At 50.6% G+C, this 15,896-nt stretch overlaps 5 protein-coding genes across 5 annotated transcripts; 4 read left to right on the forward strand and 1 right to left on the reverse strand.

Moving 5' to 3' along the window:
• Positions 1 to 98: 98 nt before the first annotated feature.
• ASPWEDRAFT_171295 (uncharacterized protein) lies at positions 99 to 927 on the forward strand (the record flags this gene model as incomplete). The annotated part of the gene is made up of 2 exons (XM_040830757.1): positions 99 to 408; positions 461 to 927. The coding sequence occupies 2 exons, from the start codon at positions 99 to 101 to the stop codon at positions 925 to 927; spliced, it is 777 nt and encodes a 258-aa protein (XP_040691511.1).
• Positions 928 to 1,070: 143 nt separating this feature from the next.
• ASPWEDRAFT_171296 (uncharacterized protein) lies at positions 1,071 to 3,151 on the forward strand (the record flags this gene model as incomplete). Its single annotated transcript, XM_040830758.1, has 3 exons — positions 1,071 to 1,159; positions 2,320 to 2,751; positions 2,809 to 3,151. 3 exons carry the CDS (start codon positions 1,071 to 1,073, stop codon positions 3,149 to 3,151), a joined length of 864 nt encoding a protein of 287 aa, XP_040691512.1.
• A 325-nt stretch (positions 3,152 to 3,476) lies between these two features.
• Positions 3,477 to 5,801, forward strand: ASPWEDRAFT_39575 (uncharacterized protein). The gene has a single exon (XM_040835124.1). The coding sequence runs from the start codon at positions 3,506 to 3,508 to the stop codon at positions 5,657 to 5,659; it is 2,154 nt and encodes a 717-aa protein (XP_040691513.1). The 5' UTR covers positions 3,477 to 3,505; the 3' UTR covers positions 5,660 to 5,801.
• Positions 5,802 to 6,271: 470 nt separating this feature from the next.
• ASPWEDRAFT_171298 (uncharacterized protein) lies at positions 6,272 to 7,942 on the forward strand (the record flags this gene model as incomplete). The annotated part of the gene is made up of 2 exons (XM_040830759.1): positions 6,272 to 6,718; positions 6,767 to 7,942. The coding sequence occupies 2 exons, from the start codon at positions 6,272 to 6,274 to the stop codon at positions 7,940 to 7,942; spliced, it is 1,623 nt and encodes a 540-aa protein (XP_040691514.1).
• A 986-nt stretch (positions 7,943 to 8,928) lies between these two features.
• ASPWEDRAFT_59198 (type I polyketide synthase) lies at positions 8,929 to 15,885 on the reverse strand (the record flags this gene model as incomplete). Its single annotated transcript, XM_040838435.1, has 10 exons — positions 8,929 to 9,192; positions 9,239 to 11,539; positions 11,588 to 12,090; positions 12,136 to 13,195; positions 13,242 to 13,326; positions 13,371 to 13,489; positions 13,535 to 13,558; positions 13,606 to 14,184; positions 14,229 to 14,582; positions 14,635 to 15,885. 10 exons carry the CDS (start codon positions 15,883 to 15,885, stop codon positions 9,142 to 9,144), a joined length of 6,327 nt encoding a protein of 2,108 aa, XP_040691515.1. The 3' UTR covers positions 8,929 to 9,141.
• Between the last annotated feature and the right edge of the window lie 11 nt (positions 15,886 to 15,896).

Below are 15,896 nucleotides of genomic sequence, written 5' to 3' on the forward strand. Positions count from 1 at the left end.
ATCACAGCCTTGCGATCAGAAACGCTGACCCCCTTTTTTCTCAGAAAAAAACGAAATCCCCTCAGCTCCTCAACATTACCACCAAGTCCTCAACCACAATGACACTCCGCCATATCACGATCCTATCCCTCATCCTGCACGCAGGAATCAGCTACGCGGCAGGCAGCCAATGCTACTATCTCAACGGCACCGCAACCGATGACACATTCAAACCCTGCTTCCCCGATAAGCCAAACAGCGGGTGCTGCGTCTTGGCGAAACCAAACGATGCTCCGAACGATATATGTCTAGATAACGGGCTCTGCTATTCTCAGGACACGGGCGCCAGTGGGTTTATTTTCCAGGATGCGTGCACGGATCAAACCTGGGGGAGCGCAGAGTGTCCGCGATATTGCAATTCGTTGAAAGGTACGTTGTCGCTGGCTAGGTAGTTGGTTGTGATGGAGGCTGACGGATGTAGCGGTGGGTACGGGATACTACATGCTGCCCTGTCCAGCCAAGGGAGGAAGTCAATGGTGTTGCTCGCAGTCTGGGGAAGACTGCTGCGAAAGTGCCTCTAGTGTCAGCATGCCGCCTCTGCCGACATCGACTTCCTCCTCGACATCGAGTACTTCGACCTCCCCCGCGACCAACACGGCTGAAGCGACATCAGAAACAGGGAGTGGAGGGAGTGACTCTAAGGCTACATCTGTGGGTGTTGGGGTGGGCGTTGCGTTAGGCGCATGTCTGCTCGCGACAATTGCCGGATTGATTTTCCAGCATGTCATGCATAAGCGGCGGGTGCAGGCACTCACGGAGGAACTGGCACGGCAGATGGCCAGGCCTGAGCCTGTACCATATAGCCAGATTGTCGCCATGCAGCCTCCGTCAGAAGTGGAGAATACACAAAAACCAGCTGTGTTTGAACTGGGAGGGCGGCAAGGTTAGGTACGGCATGTGCTTGGGTTGCTTCCTAATTATAATAGAATAGATCTACCTTTTAATTCTAATAGAAGTGACTTTCGTCCATTGACTCGGCACCCACACTAGGCACCAGCATCCAGCTATCTTTATAAAGCCATGGCTTCAACATGACGTGGCACAAGGGGTTGGAGAGGCAAAGAGTCATTCCTCCTGTCAGTGCTGTCCTGGCCGTGAAGAAGGCGCACTCGGCGTCGATGTATGAATAAATGCAGGGGCAAGCAGAAAGGGATCAACCACAGGCGGCATTATTGGGTTATTGGTTTTTCGTGGAAGATCTAGGCTTGTAGCTATCTATTAAGTAATCGGTTTTAATCGCGCAATGACCAGAGCATAAATTCTGGCAACTATCATGAGAACCATGGTGTCTACAAGCCACATTTGACGTTAAACACATTTTTCGACACTATAAACGCCCCACGGAAATTATTTCCAATCCAAAACAATATTATTGTGATATTATAGGTAGAAATGAACGCATGACTCCACTTCGTATTTATTAACTTTTCCATGTCAATCACAACTAGACCCTCTGATGGTCAAGCCTTAGTCACATTTTGGCTGAACCGGTTCCCTGGATCAGGCTGTTAGTTGGGCCGTCATGTCAGGGGTAGTGGATCTCCCTCCATATCTGTTGGTAGATGACTGGAAAGTTCCGAAGGCTAACTAAAGCGTACCAAACTGGGGGATCGGTGGTGTCCCGATGAAGCTAACGATGGCTGAAAGGGGTCTATCTCTCAGACGCTGCTTTCAGTCGACACCGAAAGTATATAGATACTGTTATCATATTTATAGCACAGTAGTATCTAGCGTGAGGGAGGTGTGGTGTGAATACTATATCAAAGGCAGCCATTCGAAATACACCCGCAGATGATCGACTGCGGATTGACTTGCCCTACCACTGGCTATAAACGTGCGAACCATGGGCACGAGAACCTTACGATGTGAAAGAAGCTTATCTCTAGGGTTTGATTTTTCGGATCACACTTTTATCCCTGATACCCCGTGTTGTTTCGATTTTTAAATTGTCTGTGCTCTACAGGGCGAGAAGAGAAAATATTTTCTTAGCCTGGTGTCCATCCACCCCAGTATATTCTGCTCAAGATGGAAATTTCTACCTTCTTCTTCGCTCTTTTTCTTGGCCTGTTCGTGGCGGCTTTTGAGAAGGTAATACAGCAAACATGGGGCATTTGGAAACGGTCACGAAGATTTCTCAATGTATACCTTTACATGATTTGGACAGAGGCCGTGGTGAATTTGATCTTTGCTATCGTCACATTTCTCTATCTATCTGGGGTTATCCCTGGAAAGCGAGATCACTCTACACCGTCATACCACGCTCAACGCTGACAGTCCTAGTCTTGGATTCTATTTCGGCACCGTGCTGCTATGGGCCATCCAAACCCAGCTTCTCTCACAGATTATCGCGAACGGAGTCGCCTTGATTATGACTGACAGACACAAATCGAAAATCTTGAAATGGGTCCTCTTCGGCCTGATCACGACTGTCAACATCTCCGTCTTTTGCATCTGGATTCCCGCCCACATGCCGAATGCTCATCACACATGGGTTACCCTCAACAATATCTGGGAAAGGGTGGAGAAGAGCTTTTTCCTTATCCTGGACCTCTCACTCAACTTATACTTCTTGCATTTGGTGCGGTCTCGGCTTATCAGTGGTGGTCTGACAAAGTACTGGCGGCTGTGGAAGTTCAACGCGGGCATTGTCGTTGTTTCGTTGTCGATGGATGTGTTGCTTCTTGGATTGCTGAGCTATCCTGATCCTTATGTGTCTGTTTGTATCTTCTACCATGACCATGAGCGCGGAACTAACTTACTATTGACTAGCTACGTCCAATTCGCACCCCTCGCATACATCGTCAAGCTACACATCGAGCTCACCATGGCCGTCCTCATCTCGAAAGTCGTCAAGAGCAGCGGCAAAGAACGGTCTGATGAATGGTATCCCAGCAGTAATCAAGCAACTCGTCCGCATCCCGGCAGTCATCGGGATAGCGCGTTCCCTGGCTCTATGAAGATGAATACCCTGATCTCGGGGAGAACTGTCGATGAGCCGGCTGATGGCCATCATGGCCCGGGGATTATGAGGACGGTGGTGACGGAAGTGAGGACTGAGAGTGGTGATGAGAGTCAGGAGGAGTTGGTTAATGTGGAGCGGTTGTCGCAGTGATGTCTTCTTTTTATTTCTTTTGTTGATATTTATAAGTGGCCTGGATAGTGTACAACTAATTATTAATATATACATCTACCATCTTGAAACAAACACCACTAACAATACATCCACTAAACAAATTAACGTAGATAATAATATCGATATAAACTACCTGATCTAACCGTCTTCGATACTATCCAGGATCTCAAGGGTCAGTCCTGTTTAGGCAGTGATCAGCACTGCAGAGCCTTGACGTGGGGGCGAAACAACACCCAGCCTCGTATTCTCCCGCTTTATTCTGCAGAATTCATTTCTCCCCGTTTTAACGTTTTCCTTCTTTAACCTCGACAGCTGGCATGCTGTGTCATCAGTATGGCCGTCGAGGAAATCCCACTAATGACAGCAGAGGAGCAGAGGAAAAGTCAGGCTGACCAACCCGTCAAAAAACGGGCCCTGGAAGCATGGCGATTCACCGTGACCAGCGGGGCTCTGGCCGGAGCGCTCATTTTAATAATCAACATTACCACTTTAGCTGTGGTATGCGCCAAATACAGCATGGTAGATGAGAGTATCACGATATACACGGGCAAATGCCGTACAACGCGTACAGTGACGACAATTGCGCATGTTATCATCAATATTCTGAGTACGATTCTGCTCGCGTACAGCAATTTTAGCATGCAGTGCTTGAATTCGCCTACTAGAAAGGAAATCGACGCCACCCATGCAAAGCATTGTTGGCTCAACATTGGCACCCCCAGTATCCGCAATTTATTCTTCGTGTCCAAGTGGAAGGCGCTGCTCTGGGTCATTCTTGCAGCCAGTTCATTCCCGCTGCATATGGTCTGGAACGCGGTGGTCTTTGAGACACAAACGACAAACAATTATCTCGCTGTGACGGTGACTGAAAACTTCCTGACTGGAGGAGCTTTTGATATTCCTGAAATCGGACGAGATGGATATGGATGGTTTAACGTAGACGACAAAGATGCTTCGGTTGTTGGACCGACTCCAGACTACGAGAGCATTATCCAGACGCTTCAGAACCAGACACAGAACAACCAGCTGGAGCGACTGAGTGTACAAGAGTGCATTGATGGATATTACAAGCAGATTCTCACAGAGCGAAAACATGTTCTGCTCGTTGTGGATAATAGCTACGATGACTTTCAATCGGCCGTTCTCGCCGTCTACGACAATCGATATTATGCTATGAGCAAGGGAGTTTTCACCTGGATGTGTGATGTCGATGACACCACGACGTTGAATGTATGCTTGTCTAAAGATGCTTCCAGAAACTGGATCCCTGGTATAGCCGGGAGTGACGCGCTTATGCTGGGAGGTCAGGGCAATGCACCGGTGCGTTATTGCTATTCGCAAACGGCCAACACAGATGAGCAGTGTAAATTGCATGTTGTTCCCGTGTTTCTGGGGATTGTCATTGCCTGCAATGTTCTCAAGATCGCTTCCGCTCTATGTGCCTTATACATCACCAAGAAAGATCCACCGCTATGCACCATCGGGGATGTCATTCAGTCGTTTCTCAAGAACCCAGATACACACACCCAGAACCGCTGTCTCGTGTCTAAAGAACACTTTGAACGGTTACGGCCCTCGACGGCCAGAGGGTGGATTCCTCGTGACGCCAATGGCTGGGAGATCTGGTCGGGCAAACGGTATCGATGGTTCAAAGCCATTAATAAATGGCAATTGTTCGTCTATTTCGTCACCGTGACAGTCTTGGTTATTTACGCAGGGACGTCCTTTGGGATTGGTTCGAGACAAACAAGCTGGAGTGCCATAGGGAACGTTGGCTTTGCTCGTCCGGATACACGGTTCGAGCTGGTATGGCCGGGAACATCCAATGTCCTTGTTGCCTTTATCCGCACCAACATCCCGCAGGTCGTTGTTTCGTACATCTACCTGACATTAAACAACATGATGAGTGGCATTCTGGTCATGGCCGAGTGGTGTGGCTATTCAATTGCATCAGGCAAACCATCAAAGGGCCTCCGGGTCTCAGCCCCTGTTCGTGATACCAACCAGCGCTCTAATTATTTCCTCTCTGTCCCGTACAAATGGAGCATTCCAACCACCATCATCATCACCACCATTCACTGGCTCGTCTCTGAAATGATCTTCTTTACGCAAGTCGACGTCTATCTCAGCGACCCCGGCCAGATCCTCACCAACAACCATGTCTTTTACTCACCTCTTGCCATGCTTCCTGCTGTCGTCCTCGCTTCAGCAGTCGTCATCGGTCTTCTGGCCCTGGCAATCTTCCGAAAATACCCCGGTTCTATGCCATTAGCTGGAGGCTGTAGCGCAAGCATGGCTGCCGCCTGTCAACCTTCGCGCGTGTTTGATAACGGGTCAGCGCAGTCTACCTTCCCCCAGGACCTGGCGAATGAGAAGCTCAAATGGGGGGTCGTTCATGATCCGGATGGGGACTCGGGTGGGATTGGACATGCGACCTTTTCGGCTGATGAGGTTACGCGGTTGGTGAAGGGGGGTTTGTATGTTTGAGTTGTATATAGGTTTACACATGTTTAAATGGCACATGGCGATATAGAGGATTAATGTTGAATTGCATATACTGTATAGATATTAGCATTGGTTCTACAGACCCTTGTAACTCATTTCTACAAAAGGATAGACCATAAACAGGATACAAGTCATCTGCCGCAGCAGCCAACTAGTCAGGCATATGCCATGAGTCAGTGATCTACATGAGTAGATTTATGGTTCAGTCAATTCCTTGCAGCTGCCGCAGCTGGTTGCAGCTCCAGGCGACGATAGTCCAAACTAGGCTTGGTTAAGGACCTGTCGATCTATTTTAGCGTTGTGTTACTGTGAACAAGGTTGGCAGAAACAACTGCTGATTGGGCGTCACATCGAAACCGCCAGTCTCAATTTTGAGGCTGTGGGTTCTAGTTTGGGATATGATAGCGAGTCACATAGCCTATTTACCCTTGTATGTCTACTATAAGATATCCGTTTGACTTCAACGTTTCTCTTACACAACAAACAATTCAAGATGCTGCTCAGTCCCACTTTCCGTAATCTTATCTTCATTGCCAGGACATAAATCCTCCCCATGACCACGACTCTTCCCATCCAACAAAGGAAAAGTTCAAGATGCTGCTTCATTTACAAGATATCCCTGCCCTTACCCTATGCAACGCCGCTGCTCGGGGCGAGCTCGACACCATCGAATCTCTCCTAGCTTCTAGCATTGCCCCCAACACACGCCCGGATGACGCCAATACCGATCTTTCCGCTGTGAATGGGGAGTGGGCGAGTAGGGATAAGACGTCACACCCTCCAGTGTTCTCTAAAGATATCACTGAATGGCACCCTCTCCGTTTGGCGGCACAGGATGGAATCTATTGCGTTTCAGTTGACAAATCTAACATGACGCGCATTATGACAGCCTTGCTTCGGCATGGCGCCGACCCTTACGCTCTGTTCCTCCAGCCCATTTTCATCTCCCGTAAATGGTCTCAGTCTCCGACGGACTCAGTCGATGACCAGTTTGAGGATGAGCATCTCGATCTCGGGTGGGTGACAATGGCCCGCGACGCTGTTCGCAAAAGGGCGCTCTAGTTAGAACGTGATCGAAAACGACTTGAGCAAGGGTTGCCTGTCGAGAAACACCCCAATGACATTACATCTGGAGACTTCCAGTCTCTTACCTCCCACGAGGATCAGTTTCCTCGCCGGTACGGGGTGCGCAGCATTCTGCATGCCATGCTGGAAGACGGCGTGTTCGTTCAGCCGCTGCTCGACTTCCTCGGTGGTGATATTGATGTCGAACGACGGGATCCTCAGGGACGAACACTATTTTTATCTGTTTGTCGAAGTAATCTGGGATTGGATTCGGCTACTGACGGCATGTGCCGTGATATTGCGTGCATTTCGACTGTTCACGGTATCTCCCACAACCCTTTCCCTCAGCCTGACAATCCATGGAGAGAATTGCAGCGTCCAGGCTCCACTGAAACTCCAGAGAGCTCTCAGACCTTCCTCGAGTTCTTCCTATCGCATGGGGCAGACCTCTACGCAGTCGATAACTACGGCCGCAACGCCCTCCATCATCTCCTTGACGGGATAGACAGGGCCATCCCCACGAGCCATCCGCCAGGCATTACGACCTCGCTACGATATCTAGTCGCCAAATGCCCAACCCTCATAAATCAGCCCGACCACGCAGGCTTCTATTCGCTCCATTTTGCGCTACGCCGTATAGGTGTATACTGGAGGAGCAGCAATGTTCCCGATCGCACCCGCAAACTTGAAACCCACGTATACGACCTCCTCAAAGCAGGTGCAGACCTTTTCGCCCGTGATGGAAGAGGCAACACAGTCTTGCACTATCTCGCCGACGACCAGCTTGGCGACATTGGTGGCATGGGCGATACACAACGCCAAATGTGTCGGGACTTCCTCAAGGCAGGGATTGACCCGAACGCGCGGAATGCAGATGGTGTTTCGGCGCTTGAGGTATTCCTGATTAAGCCGGAAGATGACAACAAACGTGAAGGGGAGTGGAGTGCTGTCAAGTATAAACAGATTGGAGAGGCGGTGATTGCGATGTTTGAAGGGGCTGGTGGGCGTCTTAAGGACACGAATGCTGCTGGGCAAACTCTGCTGCATCTGGTGGCACAGCAAGTGTCGCTTCGGACATCCGAATGGTTCGAACTTCTCGAAAAGAAAGGACTGGACCGGCATGCCCGGGATAATGACGGACGGACGCCGGTGGACTTTGCGAAAGACAATGAGGATTTGGCAGATGACCTGGAGCTGTAAATATATATGTGCCATTGAGCAGCTCTAGCCGGCGTACCTCTTCTACTGTTCTTTTTACTCTGTAAAAATCACATACCGCCAATTTCGATTCATAATAAGCAGTCGAGGAGTTTATAATTCAATCATGAGATACAATGACACAGGAACTATCTATAATTTCGGACTATAAATTACAAGTCCAAAGCGATATAGTTCGCTGCTTATTCCTTAGTCTTTTGTTAGAGAATGTTACAAGTTGATTATTTAACCAGTACATACAAATAACCTCAACTCGAGATCACCATCGACGCAGCTCACTTAACCATGGCAGCCATGGCAATATTAGCCGTTGCCGTTCGCGGAGTTCCATGCCCCTCCATGGTCATATATCTTGCGTTTCTGGGGGTCACATAAATGTGCAGAGAACTTTCCCTAACCCTGATATAATCCTTGGAGCCGACAATATGAGCAGTCGGGGTAGATATACGACTCAAGCCAGTCTCTGACAATGACGGGAATGTCTCGTCAAAAACGTCTTCAGATATGATGCTCTGTCCATTCATTGGCCTTGGCCGGCGGAGAAATTTCGTTTGCGCTTCGATGGACAGACCAAATACATCTTCTAGGTCAGATGCAGTGCCGTTCATAAATATCGTGAATTTGAATGGCGGAGGAGTGTTGAGTGAATCCCTTTCATTATGCAAAAGGATACTAGAGCCGACAGCGCAACCCCGAGAGAACATCATCACACCATCATACCGGCCCTTGCTCCTCAGGTACCCGTGCAGCCAGCCTCGGGCGTGTTGAATATCGTCAACGGCGTGAGAGATGTCCCAGAAGCCAGAAGGGGGCTCGAGACGAGGTTGGCGCCTGGGTCACGTGTCGAGCACAAGACATCGCGCACTCAACGCGTTGGGAGGAATTGAGCGAATTTGCATTCTGTAATTCTTCTGCGTCAAAATAAAAGTTGCTTCTTTTCTACGACTGTTTATGAAGATGGAACGGACGTTTAAACGACCTGCGGAGGTCTCCAATAAATATGTCTGCGGGTATCTCGGTCAACACAACTACATACTATCCACGAGAGTAAACTAAATCCACAACAGACAGCTTTTGGCCTCAGGTCCTAAACCAAGTACCGTAGATTGTACTGTAAGATATCAACCTCGACACTGCCATTTGACCTATGTCAACACACGAAACAAACACTAATCGGAACACTATGCCAAGGCAGTAAGAATGGTCCGCAACTGTCTCGAGAGCTCTCCAATCTGAGATGTATTAGTTTTGAACACGGACCACAGATGAAGGCCTTACATTTGGAGTTTGCATCATTGTGAAATGATTCCCGGGAACAGATTTTGTCGCGATATCTTTCAACGGCAAGAGCGTTTCCCACCCTCGAGGACCGAGATCACTCCGGTCATTCAAAATCCAAGTTGCAGTGGCGTCGGTGGCTAGGGAAGGGTTGGCTTTTAATCTAGGGTCGTCTGGTGCATAGCATACACCTTCCTTGGCCCATATGACGAACGTGGTAAGAGGTCGCAGAGGTGGTGATGCAAGACGAGTTGGTTTATACCGTGCTAAATTTTTAACAGTCGCGTTGAAATGGTCGAGGACAAGTTGGCGTTTTGCGTCGGGCAATTCGGAACTGTTGGGATGGCTTCGATCGAAGACCCCGATGGAATTGAGAAAGTCGATGAGAGACGAGGACATGGGAGGAAGCACAGTGGGACAAGGGGCGTCGATGAGAACGAGAGTGTGGACTTCATCTCCGGCTTCAATCAGCTGTTTTGATGCTTCGTATGCAAGGACACCCCCCACTGACCAGCCGCCGAGATGGTATGGCCCTCTGGGACTGTGCTTTTTGAGTATCGCCAGATATTCTGATACAACACCTTCGATTCCGGTGGTGTAATGGTTTGGGCTATTGAGGAAGGGGCATACAAGACCATAGACGTCAAAGTCGGCATGAAGCTCTTCCAATGCACCATAGGAGACTGGCGATCCAGAACCATCAGGAAACAGGAATAACGTTTTATTGCTGGATTGATTCGAACGTCTTTGGAGGAGAACCAGTCTGGCTTGGTAGTCTTTTCTAGCGACTGGCTCCAATTGCAGATGCTTGTTGTCAGCGACCAGAGCGCCCAACACCTCGTTCATGGTTGGGTTTTGGAGGAAGAAATCCATCGGCAGCTCAACGCCTTCCTCTCGGAGCTTTCCCAGGACAGTCAAGCTCATCAGAGAGTCGATTCCTAGCGAGACCAAGTCTGCGCTCGGTTCTAGATCTTCCGTGGCGAGACCTGTTTCCTGCATGATAATGGATCTCACTAGATCCGCAGTGTCGTCGGGGGTACTATCCGGTGTGACGACTTCGCTGATAGATGATCCTGAAGATGGCCATGCGTCGTCGTATGGGATGACACGATCGATTGGATGATCTGTAATGACGGCATCACTCGGGACTGAATCTGATAGCCCGTGATCGGGATTCAATACAGTCAGAAGCTGAGAAAGGGTGGTGCATTCGAGGAATTGACTGTGGGAGATGTCAATGCTGAATTCCTCTTTGAGTCGGGCTACGAGGGTCAAGGCCATGAGCGAGTCGACTCCCAGATCGCCGAGATGATCACCAGGCGACAGCTCAGATGGAGATAGCCCCAGCTCCACCGCGATCAAATCCAAAAATGGGTCCTTTGGCTTCTGGACTGATGTAGATGGCTTTGGGCTGATTTGTGGCTTTGGCGAAGCTGGTTGACGAGTCTTTTGAGGGCCTCGTTTGACAGGATTCACGGCAACCGGCGGGAGTAACATATCGAGAACAGAGCGAGGAACACGTTGGAAACGGAGATTCTCGATCAGACCGACAATCTCGCCGTCATGCAAGATCCACACATCGCCACCCACCATAGTCTTGTCACTGGGGAGCATGCGGACATACGTTGTGTAGTGTCCGCCAGACACAAGCGGCTTGGCAAATCGCATACCTTCCCATCCGTGAGAGATGTAGACCGCTTCATTGTAGTCGATGGTCTCATTGCCGTTCATCACGAACCCGGATAGATGGGCCAATGCATCAATCCAATACGGGCTGCAGTGGAACGAGGCATCGTCTCCTCGGTCATCCAGGTTGACGGTGGCGGACGCCTCGAAAAGGTCACTGGCGAGAAGAACTTGGTCCATTCGCTGATACTGGGGAGCGTAGTCTACCAGACTACTGAATAGTCGATAGGCCAGACGACTGGTGATTTTACTGACTTCGCCCAGCGTGGCCTTCTTTTCGAGTCCGTCGATGTGCTCCTGGACGAGATGCAGATGATGCGACCAACGCCCAAGCCATTTGTCTGGTGATCCGTACTCGACCACGCAATGTGCATGTTTAGTCGTTGTCTTGCGGTCTGCTGTGAGAGTGATGTATTCGACTCGCACTGTCTGCGATGCTCTGTTGATGTGCGCAACAAGTCGCAAGACACGGGTTTCTTCTTCTATGGGAGTCTTAATGATCAATGGCTGAACCACCTCCATGTCGGTAACATTGGGACCGGGGGAAGAGATGCCGGATTTATTTTCTTGTTGGATGTGGTGGGCAGTTGTGAGGGCAATATCTGCATATATGGACTACAGTCATAGTCAGCAAGTGCCATCAGAAACTTCCATATAACTTACCGACGGACAAAGAGCGGCACCATTCACACGATGCCCACTGACAGCAGAATGCAGCTGGGAATCCCAGAGCTCTGTTTCGAACACCACGATTGGCTCGGGTTCATCGTAATGTTGCTCCACAACACGATGAACAGAGCTGGACAGTTTCTTTGGCTCTTGATCCTGGCTGACCGGCCCGGTTGTAGACACGGCATCGCCCTTTCGAAGGGTCCAGTTATTGCGATACTCCATCCAGTAGTTCTTGTTATCGAAGCAGTATGAAGGAAGAGTAAGAAGGCGATGAGTGTGGTTAAAGTCACGATGGTATTCAGACCAATTGATCGCGAATCCTTGATCATGCAAGAAAGCCAAACTACTCACGATAACCTTCCATGGATTCTCCTTTCGACGCAGAGTTGCCAGTCTAAGGGGACCATCGCCGAGAATTCCACGGATCATACCTAGACAGATTGGATGAGGTCCGATCTCGATGAACGTCGTCGATTCATTCGCAAGGCCTTGGTCTCATGCCTTCTGCACAGCGGTGGAAAACTGGACAGTTTGTCGACAGTGGTTGCGAATGTAAGAAGCGTCAATTCGATCGTCAAGGCCAAGTGGCTTCCCGGCAAGTGAGCTGATGATGGGGATCTGAGGAGGGCCCATGTTGATCGCTTTGGCCGCCCCTTCCAGATCGTCCAGGATGGGATCGACTTGCGCGGAATGAAAGGCAAAAGGAACTTGGAGTTTTGTGGAGCGAATATGCGCACTAGATAGCTCTCTTTCCAGATCGTCAATTGCTTCTCGCTTACCTGCAAAGACAGCCTCTCGAGGACTGTTTGCGCACGCTAGCTCAATGTTAGGGAAACCGGACAACACCGGTTCAAGAACCGCAAAAGCCTCCGATACAGCCAGCATAGAGTGAGTATACATCCGGCATCGACCTTCCAAAAGACGAGCTCTATGGCCAGCAAGGAAAATTGCATCGCTGATGGACAGTACGCCGCTTACTTGGAGAGCAGCATACTCGCCGAGACTATGGCCAACGACGGCGGTCGGTATGATACCCCATGACTTCCATAGACGAGACAGGGCGATCTGGATCGCGACTAGACCGACCTGTGTCTGGATCGCGGAGAGCTGAGTCAAATCCGAGACACTTCCATCGACGAGAGGGAGGAATGAGGTATATCCTTGCTGTTTTGCGATCCCATCGAATAGGGAGATGTCCGCACGGAACTGGGTCGATGTTGCGTACAGCTCCTGGGCGAGAGCTGGATAGCTTGCGCCCTGGCCGGTAAAGACAAAAATCACATCATTTTTGTCGGTTGACTGCGACTTGGACGCACCGAGTTCTCGCTTAGTCTCTAGGGCAACTCGAATACGCTCCGTTGAGGGTTCAGCAACCGTCACGCGGAAGCGATAGTGGGTGCGTCGAGCAGTCGTAGAGTATGACAGATCGCCAGGAAGAATATCTGGGTTGCTCGACAGATGTTCAACCAGCCGCTGGATGTTGTTGTCAAGCGCCGAGACGGTATGTCCGGAAACCGTCACTGCGTGGGACGGACGAGGATCAATCTCCTTGCGATCCACGGATGGAGGTTCTTGGATAAGAAGAGCCGTGTTACCACCCTGCCCAGTCAGTCTCTGTCTCTAGAAAATATCATCTTGGACTCACTGCAGCACTAAAATTATTCACCAAAACCGTTCGCTTCTGCCCTTTCGGCGGAGGGAGTGGTGTTTTTGCCATCGCGATGCGGACACTGTCGTTGTTAGATGGGCCAGTTGGATATAGAAGGTGTCTCACTTTCTTGCTTCAAGATCAGGGAAGCCCTTGTTGATCTCATTTTTTATGCCGATGTGAGGCGGGATGAAGCCTTTCTTAAACATGAGGATGGACTTGATTAGGGATGAAACACCGGATGACTATCTGGTTAGCACACTGCATCATAACGAGGGCCATATACATACAGCTTCACCATGGCCAATATTTGCCTATTTCAAAATTAGCATCGCATTTGAAATGGTAATATATAACTCACCTTGATCGCTCCCACATACAGCGGGTTATTGGCATTTCGACCCCGACGCTCTGGAGCAAAAACGTCAACGACAGACCGCATCTCTGTTCCGTCTCCAGCCTGCGTGCCGGTTCCGTGCATCTCGACGTAGCCTACATCCAACGCGTCTACGCCGGATTGCTGCAGTACCTGTCTGTAAAGATTCGATTGAGCTCCAGCATGCGGATGCGTGATGCTCACTGCATTCGCGGAGTGATTTGTCGCTGCCCCGAGAATCACAGCAAGAATGTTATCATTGTCCAGCTCGGCATCGCTTAGCCGCTTGATCACGACGCTTCCTACGCCATCGGCACGACAGTAGCCATCGGCGGCATTGTCAAAAGTTTTGCATGGTCCTGTCTGCGAGAGAAACTGGCCTCGACTTAATCCTGAAAAGAGATCGGGGGAGGTGAGTACGCTCAAACCACCGGCTACAGCGGTGTCGCAGTCGCCACTCCACAGCGAAGTGCAGGCAAGTTGGATGGCGGCCAGACTGGAGGAGCAGGCCGTGTCGACATTGAAACTGGGCCCTTCGAATTTGAAGTGGTAGTTGATTCGTCCCTGTGAGTGTTAGTGGTGGATTATCTGCGGATAGAGAAACGTACCGGTCCAAAGGCACGAATGCCACCAGTGATAAAATATGTCCCAATATCTTGGGATGCGTTGACTTCCCGGTAATCGTCGCTGGTCTGGCCGTAGAAAGTGCCGATGCGATTGAGGGCTGTCGAACGGGTCCTGTTGGCAACATATCCCGACATCTCGAGTGCTTCGTACGCGGTGACCAGAGCCAGACGCTGCATGGGATCTGTCTGCAGGGCTTCACGGGGAGACATGTTGAAGAATCGGGGATCGAACTCGCCCGGTCGATCGATGAAGCAGCCATACGGTGTCCAGCTGGTATTTTTTGCTTTCCCACTCGGATCAACGTGGTGATCTGCATCAAATCGGTCTTTAGGGATCTAGTCATGTCAGCATCGCGGTTATATAGCTTCTCCTCGATATTGGACCTACCACCCGGTGCATATCGAGTCCGGCCTCCAAGACCCTCCACAACTCCTCAGCATTGTCAGCACCAGGGAATCGGCCCGACAGTCCCACTATCGCGAGAGGGGCATTGCTATACGCCGATGGTGACCGGTCCTTTCTAGTATCCAGTGCCACGAGCTCTCTGACGGATACAGGGGCCTGGGTTCTAGATCTCAATGCAGCCGCAACACTTTCCGCACCAGGAGTAGGTCCAACCACGTCCAGCGTGATGGAAGTCTTGTTACTCGCTTTGATCTGTGCCACGCACTGGTCAACCACGAGGTCCAAGCGCAGCGGAGCCTGCAATGTGTGATGGACAACACTCCTGAACAGGCCAAGAGCATTTGGAGATTCCACCGGCTTCCCTGTCAATGGACAAAGTAGAGTCTTGCTCGTCGGGAAGCTGGCAAGTAGTTCAGGGTCCACGCCGGCACGGGCAAGAAAGCTGGGGAAGTCCAGCACAGCGTGGATATGGGAGGCATGGTATGCAGAGAAGATGGGAAGTGGCCGGAGTTTTAGTTCTGGCTGAGATGTTTTCAGGCCGTCCGTGAAACGTTGCAATGCAGGTGGTGAGCCACTGACTGTGACACTGTTTAGGCTGACAGCGCTCACAAAGCAGCGATGGCGGAGGGAGAGCATACCCCCTGCGTCGTACACACTGAGGGCGGAGAGGACCTCGTCCTCTGTGATTTTCGAGATGGCCGTCGACCAGCTCTCTAGGGTGCTGCCCTGCTCATAGAGCATGTTGCTGGCGGTGGAGGCCTGAAGACCCATCTGGAACGCGATGCAGACAGTGGGCACCGCCAGTGCCTTGAGGTCATCCAGAGAGACACAGGCAGCGTATGCGGCAGCAACTAGGGATCCAGTACAGAAGCCCACGACGGCAGTATCCTGGTTGGTATCTGGCCGGCGAGGCTTGCCTTCCAAGTATCGAAATAGCTGTAACAATTGAACAATGGCGAGCAGAGTGCTAGCAATGGCAGGATGGCAGTTACCATTGCTCTCGTGATATATAGCAGCCAGTGCGTGAACCGTGTCGAAGCGAGGAAGAGACTCGCGATGGAAAGGGCGAAGTCGATCTGTGAGAGCTCTCAATGCGGCACTCGCATCACGGACAAACTCGCTCTGGGCAACGTTCTGCGGGGCATCCAGCAGCAGTCTCTTGGCCAGCGAGGAGACATTGCCCGTCTGGTCGCCAAGGAGGATAAGGTTCAGCGTGTCGGACTGGTCAGTCATGATGGTTTGGG

The sequence above is a fragment of the Aspergillus wentii genome, assembly GCF_001890725.1.
Source record: "Aspergillus wentii DTO 134E9 unplaced genomic scaffold ASPWEscaffold_3, whole genome shotgun sequence".
NCBI classification, from domain to species: domain Eukaryota; kingdom Fungi; phylum Ascomycota; class Eurotiomycetes; order Eurotiales; family Aspergillaceae; genus Aspergillus; species Aspergillus wentii.